This window comes from Lynx rufus, unplaced genomic scaffold (genome assembly GCF_022079265.1).
Source record: "Lynx rufus isolate CCGP_SWC_20201006 ecotype Redwood Valley unplaced genomic scaffold, mLynRuf1.p SCAF_17, whole genome shotgun sequence".
In the NCBI taxonomy this organism is placed as follows: Eukaryota; Metazoa; Chordata; class Mammalia; order Carnivora; family Felidae; genus Lynx; species Lynx rufus.
Window position 1 is genome coordinate 1702619 of NW_025814831.1, and position 17306 is coordinate 1719924.

A 17306-nucleotide genomic window follows, 5' to 3' on the forward strand; every position below is an offset into this window, starting at 1 on the left:
CACGACGTCCCCCAGGCCCTGCCTAGACCTCACCCCAGGGTCCTGTGGGGCAGCAGCATCGGGGCAGGACGCTCCGGGAGGGAGGCCGGTGTGTGCAGAGCCCAGGCCTGGGGTTCTTCACCTCATCTTGTCCACAGTTCCCTCCCCCCAGCTGCCCCCACACAGAAGCCCGGTCAGCCCGGGGGTCCATCACCAAATCCAGGGGATGGTGCCCGCCACCCACTGTTGTCTGTCCGGTGCCCCCGAGGGCTGGGAGCCTGCGGTCACTTCCCTCCTTCCTGCCCTCTCCAGCTTGATCTCTCCGAATGTGGTTCTGCCTCGTCACCCCCGGCTCAGGACTCCCCACCCCCCCCCAACCTCCAGAAGCGGACACCATGGACCACAGTGGGTCCAGGGCCAGTTCTTCATGGTCACCCCGGGCCCTCTGCCCACCAAGCACTGTATGGAGGTGGGGAGGCACCACCTCCTCCAGGAAGCCTCCCTCTGTGTTCAGCACCCGGTCCGTGTTCTGCTCCCCCAGGGTTATGTGTGCCCCTTTGGGCCTTCCGGGGGAACGGGGCCCAACATAAGACCTGGTGTCCCCAAACTGGGTGGCATCAGTACCCAGCAGTTCATGACATTAAATGCCACCCTCCTGGAGGACAGGGCTGGGCAGAGGACTTGGTCACGACCAGGCTCTGTACGTGGGGCCTGTGAGGGCAACATGCCCCACTCCGCGTCCCAACCCCCCCTGCCCTGGAGCCACTCGCAGCCGCTTGACCCCAGGAAGGTGTGGGGGGCTATCCTGGAAGGCCCCACTCTGCCCTGTCCCCCAGGCCCCTCCCCGTGGCCTCCTGGAGGCTGGGCTGCGGCAAGGCACCCCTCCCGCAGATGGCCTCCAAGGCCTCGGGCAGCCAGAGGGTCCAGGAGGACCTGTTCTCCCATCTGAAGACGCATGAGCCCCTGGTGGGGTGTGAAGAGAGCTCAGCCGCCGCCACCCCCTCCCCGTGCCCCCCAGGAAAGGCGCTGAAAGACAGACACTGGGCTGAGACACTGGGCTCTTAGGAGGGCGGGGACCTCGAGACCTGCGCCTCCAAAGTCACGGTCCGCCAGAAGGGCGCGCTCGGGGCCAGGAAGGCTTGGGAGGCGTTGGCGGCCTCGGAGGGCCTCGGAGCGTGGGGGAGGAGCACGTCCTTGTCCACGTCCTCGGACACCAGCTGGGCCACGAGCCGCGAGAGGTCCTGAGGGCAACCGCGGGGTCAGGGGGCGGGGCGAGCCAGGGAGAGGAGTCGCTGGGCAAGGGCTGTCTCGCGCCCCGCGCCGCCCGCCCCCTGCAGTCCCCTCCCCACCGCCGCCCCGCGCCTCCCGCCCCCTCCCGTGTCCCCCCCCCCCCCCCGCACACCCTGGAGTGGGAGGGGGGCCCGGCGGTCCCCGGCCTCTCCCGGCCGCCCTGCACGGCCAGTCGCCGGCGCTCGTCGATGCTGACGCTCCAGCGGTGGCTCCGGCGCCCGCTCTCGGCCGGCTGGCACACCTGCGGGGACACGGAGGCGGTGGGCGCGGGCCACACCTGCGGGCCGCCGACCCTCTGCCCCTCACCTCGCGCGCCCGAGGTGCAGTCTGCTCGCTCCTCCCCGGGCTCGGGCTCAGCCTCCGGGTGTCCGCGCTGCGGCCTCAGGCCCCCTGGGGCCCCGGCCCCACCACCTGCCTGCTTTCCTGCTCGAGGGTCGGCCCCTGGACCGCGAAGTCCGCACAGCCAAGGCCCCGGCCCTCCCCACTGGTGCCTGGAGGTGGGAGGCGGGCGGGCGGGGGGGGGGGGGGCTCCCGAGCTGGCCCGCGGGAGCCTCAGGAGAGATGGGACCCACAGGTGGGCCGCTGCGTCTCAAGTCCCTCTGGAGTGATCATAAGGAGAGACTGGGGGACAGGAAAGAGCCCCCCCTCTTGTTCTGGAAGAGGAAGACGGAGTGTGGGAAAGAACCACTCAGACAGCAAGCGGAGCTCAGCGCAAATGTGGCGTGGCTCAGACGGGTGGTGCTGCCCCTCCCTCCCTGTGGCCACAGCACTTTGGCGGTTCCTGCTAGGGTCTGCTGCCCCAGGATGGGGGTGGGGGGGGGGCAGGTCCGCAGCAGAGCACCTGCTCTGAGGATGCCTGTGTGCTCCAGGGCGCCCCTTGGGTCCCCACCACCGGCTGTGAGCGCGGCGCCCCCAGGGGGACCCCTGACACTGGGAGGCAAGCAGAGGTCACACAGGTCCTGCTGACCTCAGACCCCCGAGTGGAGAGCGAGGGCTCGCGCTGTGGATCAAGGAAATCGTTACAGAGCGTCGTTATGGCAAATGTGACTGATAATCAGGACTGGCAAGACGCCAAAAACCCGGCACCCGGGGGCTCAGTCGGTTAAGCGTCCAACTCTTGGTTTGGGCTCAGGTCACGATCTCACGGTTCGTGGGATGGAGTCCCAAGTCGGGCTCTGTGCTGACAGTGGGGAGTCTGCTTGGGATTCTCTCTCTCCCTCTCTGCCCCTTCTCTGCACACACGTGCATGTGTGCACGCTCTCTTTCTCTCTCAAAATAAATAAACTTAAAAGAAAAAAAAGATTAAAAAAACAAAAACGAAGAGATCATAACTAGGTAACAAATCACGAGGAAACTAGATCATCCGTGTAGGCCAACATCCAGCGAATCAAAGGTTCGGGAGGAGAGTGCCACAAGAAAGGGTGCACGCACGCACTTCCAGAGTCGAGAGGAACGGGGCTCCAGGCTGGAAGGGCTCACACAGGACGAGAGGAGACCGACCTGCACCAGGGGCAGAGCTGTGCCATCAGAACAGCGGCGGTGGAGGAAGGGCTCAGAAAGTCGCAGAGACTGAAAGGCAGGGCACATACAAAGGACCCGAGGCCCGCACCGTCTAGGGCACCGGGCAGCAACACTAGAGTTTAGAGGCGATACGACAATGCCTCACAGATCCTGAAAGGAGGATTTCCCACTGAGAAATGCCATGCAAGTGTGGAGGCAGAATAAAGACAGTTTAACAACTTTATAGTCGAGGACTCAAACATCTTCTGGACCCTTCTGGGCAGCTGTTAGATGAGGCAGTCCACCGAAACAAGGGAGCGAACCAGTGAGTGGGGAGTCTGAGGGCCCAGGAACAGGGGTCCTGCAGAGGAGGGGCTGGCAGGGCGCCCCAGACGAGCAGCCTCCCCTGGGACAGAGCTGGCCTCCGGACTTCCCCCGAGCGCGGCCTGTGGGACTCCGGAGCGGCCACGGGCAGTTGTCCACATGCCTGGGGCTCTGAGGAGGTGTGAGCTTCATTAGCACAGGCACAGCAGCTTCTGGATGTGGCTGGGGTCCCCAAGGAGAGTGTGCATAGTGAGGACAGGATCCCCAATCCTGGAATCACAATTCAGGGAGGCCGATTCTCAGGTCACGGGTAGCACTGGGAGGGACGGAGGGAGACAGCACTACGAGCCACCCTGAGGGGCCCTGCCTGATGTGTCAGGGTATTTGTGGGAAGTACCCAGCGTTGGGGGAATTTCGGGAAAGGATTAACCTGTGCGTAGCGGATAAGGGGGGTGTGTGCCACGATTAGCTCCAGGGAGAAACAAAGCACTGTGTGTGTGTGTGTGTGTGTGTGTGTGTGTGTGTGTGCTGGTCATGGTGCTCTGTGCTCAGTGGATGTGCTACGTGGGTGAAGCCCACATAGCACTGGACAGCACACCCTCCAAGCGTATTTAGGGAAAAAGCCTGAAACCACACAGTGGGGGCGGGGGGGGTGCCGTACCCTCAGTCTCTGGGAGGCAACAGAATCAGAAAGTGAGGAATCGAGAAGCAGCAGTGCCCGCATGCTCGTTAAAACTGTGGGAGCAGCCACGAGAGCTGGAAGAGTGGGTGCAGGGCAGTGCCACTTGCGACCCCAAGGGCTGGGGCAGGGCTCTTGTTCCAAATTACGCGTGCGTGTGCGTTAACAAAAGTAGCACAAAATCTTAAAAATAAAGACTTCGGTAATTAAGATGAGTGATCTAATAGTCACGGAACACGCGCGCATGACTTTGACCCACAGAGAACCACGCACGCTCTCACCCAACAAGTGGAACACCGCACACATCAGCCTGGTTTCAGGCCACCGACAAAGCAGATGCGCCAGCACGGGACTCGTACGGGTCACAGTAGGCGAGCGCAAAGCCACACAATGCAATTAACAATTAATGGCAGAGGCATATTGGCGTGGGCCTTCCAAAACACCCTTCTCATCCACCCGAGTGAAAAGGAAAATCCGTACTATATGCCGACTCACTTAGAAACGAGCGAGGATCCAGGGTGCACTCCTGTCCTGTGAAGATGAAGTTTTAAATGCTGGAAAGTTAGAAAAAAAGCCACACACCAGATTGCAAAGCAGGAAATTCAAGAAGCCAGGAAAAGAACAACAAAAGAAATTCACTGCAAGTTAAAGGCAGAAGGAGCAAAGATTAATGAATAAGTCCACAGGGGACAATTATCACCAGCTGGCTTTCTGAAAACCCAGCAGGACAGAGCGACTTGAGTCCCCCCGGCCCCAGGCACGGTCCCCGTCATGTCGGCCCATCTCCTCCTGCCACGAACTGTATGTCCACGTACTTCAGACGCTCTCCTACCCAGTTCTGGACACGGCTCTCCTGCTGCTGCGAAGCGCCTCTCTGTGGACTCTGGTTGGGAATGTCACACGTGCCACAGGCAATCCTTCCAGACGTCTTAGAATGTGTGTCTTTGAAGCCTTGAAAAACTGCAGTCAGATTTGTCGGCATTTCCCCTGTGGGTTCTGTGCGTGGCCCCAGGGAGGAATTTCCCACTGAGAGACTCTTTTTTTTTTTTTTTTAAATTTTTAATGTTTATTTACTTTTGAGACAGAGAGGGAGAGAGAGGAGAGAGAGAGCTGGGGAGGGGCAGAGAAAGAGGGAACACAGAATCCGAAGCAGGCTCCAGGCTCTGAGCTGTCAGCACAGAGCCCGACGTGGGGCTCGAACTCACGTGATCCTTAAGATCACGACCTGATCTAAAGTCAGATACCCAACCGACCGAGCCACCCAGGCGCCCCTCCGTGAGATTCTGACAATGCTCTCACACACCCTCCTGGCACATCCGTGGTTTGGTCCCAACACTTGGTGTGCGTTTGAGGACACGTGAGGAGTCTACCTTATGATCTCCTCAATGGGCAGCCAGTTACCCCGACACCATTCGTGGGAAAGTCTGTTTCCTCACTGTTCTGCAATCCGTGCGAAGCACAGATCAAATCCCCAGACTTACACAGGGGCCCGTTTCCAGACTATTGGCACTGGATCGTGGACCACTTGCGCGGTCGGTCTGTCCCAACGCGTACAATTTTAATTGCTGGAGCTTAGAGCAGACAAGCGGTGCCTGCTCTTCTGTTTCAAAATTTGCGTCTGGTTTCTTTTCCAAGTAAATTTGCAAAAAAACATCTTTATTTTTTCAAATAGTATCTTTACTATGCAGTGATGTATGCACGTTTCTGAACCCTGAATAAAGGAAGCCACGCTGCACACATACGGCACCACTTGCTTCCTTCACTCACGAGCATGTCTGCCGGGTCACCCTGCTGCCACGTGGAGAGGCACCCACCTGCTCTAACTCCAGGCCGAAAGGCAGTTTGGCACCAAAGCAGGCCGCGAACAGATGGGAGACTGTGCGTGGGAGGTCCCCGTCCCACTTGGTTGGAACGTTCCCACGTTTCTCTCCATGCACATTCATGCGCACATCGAGGGACCGGGTTGTTTTTAATCCATCTGACAATGGCTGCCTTGTGAGTGGGGCGTCTGGTCTCCGTGCGTCCACCGACCGGACCGACATCGGCGATTACACCTGCTTCGGGACCTCGTGCTTTGTCTTGTCCCTCCCTCGGTGTACTCACCGCCCACACGCAAACTCACCGAACCCTAAGCTCACGGATGGGCCCATCGGGGGGACACCGCAGGGCCTTCCGAATACACAGCGCCACTTGCAGATGCCGTCCTGACACTCGCGCCGTCATGGGCGCACATCCGCCCACCCCGAGTCTCTTGCTTCTTGGCACCCCCTCCCGTCTGAGATCACCTTCCCGCTCTGTGAGCTCTGTTCTTCACAACCGGGGTGAGGTCCTGCCGGGGCAAATTTGTTTTCTCCTATTTTGCCTACCCTCTTATTTATTTATTTTCCCCTCTTCTTAAAAGACTGCTTTCGCTGGGCACGAAATTCCAGGTTGACGGTTATGTGCTCCGCCGAGTCAAGCTTCTATATTGTTAATGCCAGGCCGTCACTCCCTTCCAGACTCTGTCTCCTCTTTGATCGTTCCTGACATCTTATCTTTGCCCCTGGTGCCCCGCAGCCGCACTATGGCGGCTCTTGGTATAGACTCCCCTCATTCCTCCTGCTCTTGGTTTGCTGGGCACGTGACTACGTTAGACGGCCCGTGTTAGCCAGCCTCCGCGGTGGCATCCAGAGATTTGTGCCCCTGGTGCTCAGGCCCTGTGTCCTCCCTGCCACGTTTCGTAGTGGTGACCTTGTATCCAATAGGAAGTTGTAGACACGATGGAGTGTGAGTCCAAGGCAGTCCTAAGACGCTGAAGCTTCCTCCTTGTTCTCTCCTGAACCATCCGCTCTGGGGGAAGCCAGCCTCGGGACACGAGGACTCGAGCAGCCCCAGGAAGAGGGCACATGGTGAGGAGCTGAGACCTCCTGCCCACGGCCGGCACTGACTCACCAGCCATGCGAATGAGCCACTGTGGAAGTGGATTCTCCAGGCTTGTTCAACTTTCAGATGACTATGGCTCTGACGTCGTGCCTGTAACCAGAGCCAAAGCCACCCAGCTAAGCAGTTCCCAAGTCCCTGACCTATAGAAACTGGGACAAACATGTTTATTGTTGTTTTAAGCTGCTAAGTCTTAGGGACACTTGTTACACAGCAACAGGTAACTAAAACATGAGTGGAAACATAGGTACATTTAGGGTAAAATTTTCAAGATTCATGGAAAGCTTTTTCCTTTTTTTTAATAGTATTGCACTGAGTTAGTTACTTTGGGGGAACGTGGCAGGTTCAAAACATTAACTCTTCCCATCAAGTAAGGCGGTAAAGCTTCCCGTTAGGTATCCTCTGCGCTACTCAGTCTCGTGCCACAGGATTCATCCCAAGAACGGACTCATTCCCAGGGACTTTGCAGTTTCTGTTGTTAAAGGGAATGCCTCCTTTTTCCCGCTTACGTTTTCTGGTTGGTTATCTTTAGTATGCGGAAAAACCATTAAGTTTTCGACGGAGGTCATGGATTCAAGCTTCCTCTTTTACTAGTGGCCTTTTCTCTTAAGGGGCTCGCACGGATTTCCTAGATAGACAATGGATTAGCTGCAAAGAGTGACCGTTTCATCTTTTCTCTTCAGGTATTTATGGCTTTCATTTGCCTGACTTGCATACGGGCCGGGCTCCCGGTGTGTCCATCGTCACGGTGATGCCCTGCGTTCCTGCCTGCTGCCCGCGCCTGTGAGAAACACTTCTGGTGAAGACCACTCAGGGCTCTTGAGAGCCATGCTTTAGCGGGTTATAGACCTATCCACCTCTCCCTACCTTACTAAGAATCAGCAGCTTTTCCCCGCGTACTCATTACACTTCAACTTTACAAAATTGTTTTTAATTGTCATATTTGTTTTGTTTTAAAGAAAAGGTAGTGGAATCTGTTTCTCAGTATCTACTGAAGTAATCCCATGGTCTTCCTTCTCGGTTAACGTAGACCATTTTACCAAAGGGGTTTCTAGATTCCTTTGTCCTTGGGGTACGGTGTTTTTTGTACACACACAACTGTTTACTCAACACGTAGTCATCTTGCACCCACTCCGCCGCCCCCCTCCCCCCACACCATCCCAGGCACTGGGCGCAGGGCTGTGAGGACACAAAGTCCCTGGTCTCCTGGAGGGCGGAAGCCTGGGAGGCACCACGGTCGCGAAGGTTGGTCTTTCTGATGCTGCTGGCTTTACCTACCCCGCATCCGGGAGCTCTCCACCTGCACCACAGTCGGATGGGCCCATCCCTCCGCCTGCCCTAGTCCCAGCCCTGCTCTCCCGCGGCACTGGCGTCAGGGTGCAGCCCGCCCTGTACGCACAAGTGGCTTCTCCGCTTTCAACCTCACCGCCGGGGAGAGCTCCTTTCCTAATCGCTGGGGACTGCCCACCCTTACGCTCTTCATTTAGGGAATTTCCGGGACAACTCTAGAATTCTCTTTGCCGTCTTCGGGTTTTTAAGAGTGAATTCGGGTGACGCAAATCCAGATGATCAGCTTCCACCTTTGCTTAATGACGCTGTGAGGTTTCACCGCAACTGCCCTTCCCGCGAGCACTGCGCCGCAGGCTTGGCCTTTCCGCCGCCACCCTCACTCCCTTTCAGCTGCATGCAGGTCTTTGTGGAAGGCTCCTTGGCTTCTCCTCTCCTCTCCCGCTTCCCACCTCTCTCTCTGATTTTCCAGGCGATTTCCTCAATTTCATATTCCAACCCTTCTGCCAAACATTTCAATTCTGTTGTTTATTTATTAAGAGCTCTGTATGATTTGCTGAAAGTGTATTTTTAAAAAAACAGAACCCTTGGGGCGCCTGGGTGGCTCAGTCGGTTAAGCGTCCGACTTCAGCTCAGGTCACGATCTCGCGGTCCGTGAGTTCGAGCCCCGCGTCGGGCTCTGGGCTGATGGCTCGGAGCCTGGAGCCTGCTTCCGATTCTGTGTCTCCCTCTCTCTCTGCCCCTCCCCCGTTCATGCTGTGTCTGCCTCTGTCTCAAAAACAAATAAACGTTAAAAAAAAAAAACAGAACCCTTTCCAAGTTATACGGAAGGGAGTGTCTCTCTTCCAGATCCCAGGGTTTCACGTGAACACTTTGGAAGCTTTCTGCTCCCCGAACCGCCTGGCCCTCTTGCCTCGGAGTCCTCGCCAGCTGTTGCTCGCAGCTCGGCAGAAGGGGCACGGCCTGTCGGGCACGGCGTCAGCAGAGAGGTGACTGTGACATCTGTCAGCTCTTGGTCACCTGCTGCCTCCCACTTTCCTCCTGGGCTGCTCCCGCCGCTCTGGGGCTCCGACCCAGGGGCGTCTCCTTCTCAAGCACCATTCTTGCCCTGTGTCAGGGCTGCAGGAGGGATGAGGGCGCTGTTACTTGTTGACTCCCTAAAGTCCAACGGGAGGAAAAGGCAATTCTCTGCTGTGTGCAGCGTGTCAGAGTTGGATGCTTGACCGACGAGCCCGACACCCCAACCTTTCCCTTTCTTTCTGGCCTCTGGAGCTCCCGTCTCTGCAAGAAGCCCTCTGTTCTGACAACTGAGTTTCCGAGCAGGTAGTTGCTGTCGTCTGGCCTCTGTCCCTCGGGCCTCGCCCCTGGTGCCTCTGCCAGCTGCTGGGAGTCAGGGCAGGAAGGGCCTGGGGACAGCTCCTGTTATCTCCTGACCTCAGTGTCCAGTGCAGACTGGCCCCAGCCCCGCAGGGGCAGCTGGTGGGGCTCCAAGACCCAGGCAGCCTCGCTCCGTCTCTCTCCAGACCTTCCAGAACCTCCATCAGGCTCACGCTGCTCTCGAGCGCCCGCCCGCCTGCTGGTTACTTGCACGTTGCTCACCAGCACTTCCTTCCGGGGCCTTGAGCAGCTGCCTGTGCTCCCCTTTCTTCCTAACTGTCTACGTTTCCTTCTTCTGTGCGGTAAATGACACACAAACATCATCATCTACGGCGCACGGTGCAGCGTCATGAAGCACATTCAGCCCACCAGCACCGTCCGTCGCCACTCACTCCCCACCCCCATCCTATTTTCTGTCTCCGGGAGTCTGACCCCTCTAGGGACCTCAAATATGTGGATCATGCGGTGTCTGTCCTCCCGTGTCTGAAGCATAACGTCTTGCTGGTTCGTCCACATGGTAACATCTGGCTGAGTAACATTCCGTGGTAGTACACCTCGCATGCACCCGTGGACGGACACCCAGGCTGCTTCCGCCTCGTGGCAAGTGTGAATCACGCCGCCGCGAACACGGGTGTGCTAGAGTCCCTGCTTTTCGGTTCTTTTGGATTCGTGCCCAGAGGGGGGCTTGCTGGACTCCAGGGTAGTTCTATGCCTCGTCTCGGGAGGGACTCCACACTGCTTCCACGGTGGCCGCGCCACTCCACACTCCCCCCAGCATGCACAGGGCTCCGATCTCCCCACAACCTCGCCGGCACTCCTTTCTTTTCTTCTGCCGGTAGCCATCCTCGCGGGCGTGACGAGCTGTGTGCTGTGGTTTTCCTTTCCACTGCCGGCCCAGGGCTGATGATGTTGGGCGCTCTTTACATCTTTCTTGACCATCGGTATAACTTTGGAGGAATGTCCAGGCCCTTTGCCCATTTTTGCTTCAGGTTGCTGCTCTGTTTAGAGTTTCAGCAGTTCATTATGCATTCTGGACGTTCTAGACATTCATCCTTTATCAGATGTGTGCTTTGCAAGTGTTCTCCCATTCCACAGGTTGACTTTTCCGTGTCCTCTGATGACCAAGAGGTTTTAATTTTGATGACGCCTAATTTAGCCATTTTTACTTTTGTTGCTGGAGCTATTGGCAGCCAAGAAATCACTGCCAAGTCCAACATGAAGCTTTCCCGTCTTCTCCTAGGAGTTTTGCGGTTGTAGGTGTGTGATCCACTTTGAGTTAACTTTTGCATGTGGTGTTAGGCGACAGTCTGGGTTCATTCTTTCACTTGTGTAAACCCAGCGTTCCTGGTGCCGAGCAAGGACAAGACCGCCCCCACCCGTTCTCATCGAGTGTCATGGCGCATCCATCAGCCATCTCTGCCTTTGTTCCTGGTGTGCATTTTACCCCCCTCAGTTTTGTCGGTCTTCCACACGTGGTCACGTGTCACCATTGTTTCTTTCACGGCTCCGGGACTTTGAGCCTAGGTTAGAAAGGCCGTCCTACGCCCCTGGTGTTGGATGAGGCGTGGCTACAACTGTCCGTCTTCTGGAGAGCTACGCCGCTGCCAAGCGTGATTCAGCGTAAAGCCCATCTCCCCCACTGATTTGAGACACCATCTTAACCCTACATTAGGTGTCTGTGGGCATTTGAGTCAATTTCCAGACTTTCTAGTTGGTTCTGATAACCATGCATCACACGCCAGGACTCCACTGCTTTGATAACCAACGCTTTGCAATATGATTTCACGTCTGCTAGGGCTGAACCTACTCTTGCTTATTTTTCCATTTGACCAGTTTGACGTACCGAAAAAGAGCAGGCAAAAATTTAGCATTATTTCAGTTTATCCGTTTCAGTAATCTCTACACCCCACCCAGGGCTCGAACTCACAACCCCAAGATGAAAACTTGCACGCTCCACTGACTGAGCCAGCCAGCACCCCAAACATTTAGCACACTTATCGCTGATGATGCTGAGTGTGAAATGTCTAAGGAGGCCTCTCAGTGCTGGTGTCTCCCTGCTGTCAGTGTCTCGGTGATGCTTTGGGGCGCTTTAAAGCTTCTCTCCAACAGGTTCGCCTGTTTCCTGTTCAGCGTATTCCTTTTCCACTCGTTCATCTCCTACAGCCTGTCGATAAGCAAGGGGGCTCTGCACACAGCTGTGTGTGTCCTCTCCGCTTGCCTGGGCCCCAGTCCGTTCTCCCGCACCGAACAGGCACAACCACACGTCACCCCTGGTGCTGGTGTCACCTCGGCCGCGTTCACGTCCCTCTCGTTTGGCTGCAGGACTAATTCTTCCAAGATGGCACAGGTCACCGTGAGGATGGTGACACAGCTACTGCTGGGGCTCTTCTGGGTCCTTTTTCCCCTAGCTGTCCTGCCCTTCTGCGGCATAGAGGTTTTCTTCAAATGTCCGGTACCCTTGGCCATTACTTCTATTTCACAGGGCACACGTGGACTAGGGCTCGGGGGCTGGGGCAGCGACCTGTTTCTGCTGCCTCCCATCTCACAGCTCGGAGCGGACCCTCTTTCTCTGCCCAAGCTGTGATCCGCCACCACAAGGTGACTCCTGTCGGCCAGCCCTCCCATCCTGTTCTGTTCGGTGGTCATTTCAGCGAGATTGTTGGGAAGCAGGCGTGCGTCAGCCGGCCCAGCCCTCGGGGAGAGGCTGGGTGGCGGCAGACCCTCCATCAGGGGAAGTCTCGTTAGACCTCGGTCCCAACTTGAGGTCAATGACCTCTTGTGGGCATGTCATTACCATGTGGGGCGACGGGGACCGTGCTGACCCCTGCGGAGGAAGGCGGTTCTGCGGGGCTCGGGAGGGGACGACACAGGGACGAGAGGAGTGCTGAGGCTGACTGACGTCTGCCAGGCGGGAGGCTCCCTGGGAGGCTGGCATGGGAAGGTCTGGAGGAAGAGCGCTCCACACTGCGGGGAACAAAGAGAAGGGACACCCGGCAAGACATCGACACAGAGTAGCCCCTCAAGACCACAGTGGGCAGCTGACGTTCCCCAGGGGCTGAAGCAGAGGAGGGCAGCGGCAGGACAACGCGGGAGGCAGTGCCCCCAAACCAGAAAACTGGAGGTCTGCAGAGATGGATCTGTGCCCTCTTCTGGCCTCTGCCCAACTCCCTCTCCCCTGGCCACCTCCCGCTGGACGGTTCTTTCCCGCTCCCCTGCTGCCCCCTCGGCCCCTGCCCGCCCACCTCTCTGAACCTCACACTCGAGCGGTGGCCTCTGCCCAAGAGCTGCCAGTGTGCCCCCAAGTCCCCACCGCCTACTCGGGACGCGGGCTCCCGAGTCACGCCCTCCTCGTGACAGTGACACGTCTGTGTGTTTAAATTCCGGACAGCCCGTCCCGAGAGTCAGCCCCACACAGGGGGGTCTGCCTGCCTGCCCCCCAGGACCCTCACAGGCACTCGGGTGGGGGCCACGGCGGCAGCTCCGGGAGGGAGCCCGCTTCCCTTCTCCCGCCAACTTTTTATGTAAACCTTCGACCGCAGCAAGTGCGCACGCACACAGACCCAAGTGCACAGCCTGACGGGCTCCCGCTCACCACGCTGCCGAGCCGGTCACACCTGGGAAGCACCCTGCTGAGTCCGACCCTGGCGCACAGGGAGCCACACAGAACCTCCGGGGGTCTGGCTCCTCTGCTCCTGAAGCACCCCCTGGGGCTGGGGCGGCAGCGCCCTGGCCCCCGTCGTGGCTCCCGGAACCTGGCAGGCAGCTGCTCACCTGCTCGGCATGAGGTCGGGGACAGACAGATGCCTCCAGTTTGGGGCCCTCACAGGCAGAGGCTCCAGTGACATTTTGGTTACGGTTTGGGGACAAACCCCGCTGACTGCCTGCCTGCCTGCTCACAGGGTGGCTGTCGGGGGGCCGCCCTCTCGGCCCAGGGTGCGATGCTGGGGCGGACTGAGGCAGGCCCCTCCGACAAGCCCAGCAGAAACAGACAGTATGGTGGCCGCCCAGCGGACACCGTGTGCCTCCCATCGGGTGCGATTCGGCCCTCCGTGAGGCTTGAGGAGCCCCTTCTACCGCACGCTGCGACCAACCCACCTGCAAAGCCAGTTCTGGGGTCCCGCTTACCCAGTCCTGAGTCTGCAGTACCTGTTGCCCTCCGCTCTGGGCACCGGGCTGGCCCCAAGCCGTGGTCGCACTCACAGGGGGAGGGGGCTGCCCGAGCTCTTGGGGCAGCGGCAGCCCCGACTTCTTCCCCAGCGAGGCATTAGCCAAATGCTTCCGGCTGTCCATGTCCAGCCCCTCGGCCTGCTTGTCTGCACCTCCCGGGCTCCCTGGGCCCCCAAGCAGATGGAGGAAGCGTCAGGCTCTGCTGGGCTCACCTTCCCACCACCAGCCAGACAGTGCCGGGCAGGCCTCAGGCTAGTGGGTGACCTGGGTCCCTCAGCTCCTCCTGCCATTCCCCCCCCCCCATGCTACTGGCTGGAGCAGCTACAGTGCCCTGCCTGTCCCCTCTCCCGGCACCCAGGTTTCCCACCTTGGCTCCAGCCCAGTGGGGGGGGTGGGGTATGTGCCCCCAGCCGACAGCCGACCTCTGGGGACCTACAGAGAAGGCCAGGAACGACCGCAGAACGAAGGGCCCCACAGCTCTCCCTGCCTCCTTCCTCCCACCTGCTGTGACCTCACCTTGACTCCGCCCGGACCACACCCCAAGGCTGGCCCTCTACCCTCCAGGGGCTCTGGGGGACCACGGAGTGGGCTGAGGTGTGGGGGGGGATCAGGGCAGGGGTCAGAAGGGCACAGCGTAGAAGGTCGGGAGGGGGGGACCATTAGGGAGGCAGCAGTCACTGGTGGAGGAGCAGGGTACGTGGGGCGGGGGGGCGTAGCGAGGTGGGGGAAGGGCCGGGTACGCTGGGTGTAGGGGGCGGGGAAGGGTGGGGTACGCTGGGGGTAGGGGACAGAGAGGGGCAGGGCACGTGGTGGGTAGCGAGGTGGGGGAGGGGCCGGGTACGCTGGGTGTAGGGGGCGGGGAAGGGTGGGGTACGCTGGGGGTAGGGAGGCGGGGAGGGGTGCGTACTCTGGGGGTTTGGGGTGGGGCACGCGGTGAGGTACGCAAGGAGTGACGGAGGCGGAGAGGTGGGGCTCGCTGCGGGAGCAGAGGCGGGCAGACGTCGGGTACACCAAGAGCTTGGGAAGGGGTGCGCTGCGAGGCGGGGGGCGGGGGGCGGAGGGCGCGCCCTCGCGCGTGGGGGCCGTCAAAGAATAGGGGTGGAGCCCACAGTCGTCCCGGGAGCCCCCGAGGGGGCGGAGCCGAGCCCGGCGGAAGTTCTGCTGCGGCTGGCTCCGCCCTGCCGCTTCCGCTTCCGCTTCCGCCCCGGGCCGCGCCTGCGCCCTGGTCCCGGCCGTCCGCCGCGGGGCGGGCTGATCTTTTCTCTTCCCGGGCCTCTCTGGAGCGTGACCTGGCGCCGCTCGGACAGGGGGGTCGTCTCTCAGATGCTGCCCTCCTCCGCCCCTGGGGCGTGTCCGAGGCGCCGCTCGGAGCTCGGGGCTCCTCGTCCGGAGCCCTCCCCGGGCCCCGGCCGTTCGGGCCACAGGCTCTGTCCCCTCCTGGGTCCCAGGCGGCGCCCCCACCTCCCTGGCGGCCCTCGGGACGGGGCCTGGGGCGCGCGGGCGGCCCGGGAGGAATCACACAGCAGGCGTGGGAAGGCCTGGGGTTGCTCCCCAGGTTTATTAGTGTTTTGCATCAGCACCTTAAAATAGTCCACGTGGTCACATACGTGACAGATTAGAATCTATTCCCCAAAAAGGTTATTTACATTAATCCTGTGTTTCATTTAAAAAGAAAAAAAAAAAAAAACCCTAGCAACACGTACATCCTAGAAACTAAACAATGCACGACGATGGATGGGGGTCTGCAGAAACGTAGAGGGGCACCCCTTGGCCTACAGGTTGGGACCCGGCGGTGGCAACCAAGGCCAGGCAGGTGACATGTGGGGACGCGGCCTCCCTCAACCCATGGGGGGGCGGGTCTGGGGAAGGCGGTGAGGGACAAGCTCAGGTCAGGCGGCTGGCCCACAGAAGCAGGTGGCCCTGTCTCCTAAGGAGGAATCTGCCCCAGGGCAAAGGCCAGACCCCCAGAGAGTGGCCAGGTCTTCCCGTCTGGGAGTGAGCACAGTGCCAACCGGGGACCCTCCCCGAGCTGCAGCCACGACGACACTGACTCAGGATGCTGGCCCGCAAGCCCTGAGGAGATGGCCCCCCGGGGCTGCTGATGTGGGAGGAGAGAGGAAGCAGTGGGCCAGGCTGGAGGGAGGTGGCTGGCCCCCACCTGGCCTTGCCCGGTGGTGACTGGCGGCTGCTCCTGCCCAGGACCCACATGCCTCGCACCCCACACCGCCCTCCGTGTGCTTGCAGCTGCACTGACTCGGTCACAGATGGCTTTGGCTTCTGTGTCATCTTCCTTTGAGGGACAAAGTGCTTTCACGTGGGTCCTCAGAACAGCTCCATGAGGTAGGCAGGGCGCATGTGACCAATAGGAAAACCGAGGCACAGGGCTCTGAGAGAGTCACGGTGGCTGGGGCTGTCTGTGTGACCTCCTGGGCCCTGGGGACGGTGTGGTGGGTGAGCCCCATAGCACTTAGGCACAGGACAGACGGCAACCGGGCTCTGTAGGCCCAGGGGCATAGGATGGGGGCGCTGCGTGCCCTCCCATGTGCACGAGGACGCAGCTACGGAAGTGGATGGGGAGGCACATTTGGGGGGGATGGTCCCACGACAGGGTGGATGTGACTGCTCTCTCTGGTCCCTTCCTCCAAAGCAAGCTTTGGGGCTAGAAGCTATGTCAGGAGCCTCACCTGTACCTCCTTCCTGCAGAGTTTGACCTTTGGAAAGGAACCTTAAGGAACCCAAGGCCCTGAGGCCCAGTGGTGGGAGCAAGAGCAGCGAGGCTCACGGTCCCAGGGCCTGCTTCTGAGGATGGCTGCTGGCAGACATCTGGCACAGGCACAGGCTGCCTGAGGTGCTGGGCTCAGTGGCCAGCCTCCACCCCTGGTCCTTCTGAGCCAGGGGTCAGCCTGGTCCCCAGTGCGGTCAGAGGAGGAGTTCAGGCCATCCGGGGGAAGGTCCTCTGCCCGCAGGCAACCCTGAGGCGGGGCCACACACAAGGTCAGGCCCTGTCCCGTTCCCTAGCTAGCCCAGGGACCCCTTCCTGCCTTGGGGGAGGAAGGAAGCCGGTAGGTCACAGGTAAGGAGGGTGGGCCACCTCACTCCCCCAGGGTCATACCTGCCTGTGCCACGGGCACTGTTTTCCGAGCACAGCCTGCATGACGCCGTGGGTGGGCTACCGCAGGGTCCCGGAGCCACAGCTGCCAAAGGAGGGGAGCTGGTGGGCTCTTCCTGTGGACACTGGGCTGGACTCTGGCTGCAGGTCAGGGTGTCCCTTTCCTGCTGCACGGGAAGGCAGGGGGCAAGGCTACCACCCAGGGTGGGACCCAGACCCAGACCCTCACTCTAGGGAGCTTGGCGCGGAGAAGCCAGGGCTCCCTGCCTCTTCGGGGTACGCCCAGCGGTACCTACGGCTCCAGTGGGCTTGGCGCCTGTGCTCAGGCTGCGCTACCTGAGCTCTTGCTGGCCACAGAAGTGGGCGTGGGCCCAGACACCCCTCAGCCCAGTAGGTGGGCCACCCGGTAGGTGGGCCCAGGGGGCTGGGCGGGAGGAGGCAGCTGAGTGGGCTGGGGCCAACTTCGGGGCCACTGTGCTTGCCGAGTTTGGGGCAGAGGCAACCAGCAGAAGCGTAGTGACAGCTCGAGAACAGCCAGAGGGAGAGTGGCGGGGGGGCGAGGCGGGTCCTCTGGTGGGGGGGCTAGGACATGCGACAGCGACAGCACTGGCTGGCTCCGCCCCAGCCCCAGGGGGCCGCTGGGACGTCAGAAGAGCAATGTCCCTTTGGCAGCTA

General features: G+C 59.9%; 1 protein-coding gene across 1 annotated transcript; it reads right to left on the bottom strand.

Moving 5' to 3' along the window:
• Positions 1–1040: 1040 nt before the first annotated feature.
• On the bottom strand, positions 1041–14256 carry TEX22 (testis expressed 22). The gene is made up of 4 exons (XM_047079941.1): positions 14039–14256; positions 13481–13686; positions 1382–1510; positions 1041–1220 (listed from the first exon to the last, which is right to left on the bottom strand). The coding sequence occupies exons 2-4, from the start codon at positions 13643–13645 to the stop codon at positions 1041–1043; spliced, it is 474 nt and encodes a 157-aa protein (XP_046935897.1). The 5' UTR covers positions 13646–13686; positions 14039–14256.
• Between the last annotated feature and the right edge of the window lie 3050 nt (positions 14257–17306).

Excerpts from the sequence above, each read along its gene's own strand:
- TEX22 (XM_047079941.1), bottom strand. The coding sequence starts at position 13,645 with ATGGACAGCCGGAAGCATTTGGCTAATGCCTCGCTGGGGAAGAAGTCG. Across the intron at positions 1,511-13,480 it reads TACTGCAGACTCAGGACTGG|GTGTGCCAGCCGGCCGAGAG; the intron begins GTAAGCGGGACC and ends GTGTCCCCGCAG. Across the intron at positions 1,221-1,381 it reads GGCCCCCCTCCCACTCCAGG|GACCTCTCGCGGCTCGTGGC; the intron begins GTGTGCGGGGGG and ends GGTTGCCCTCAG.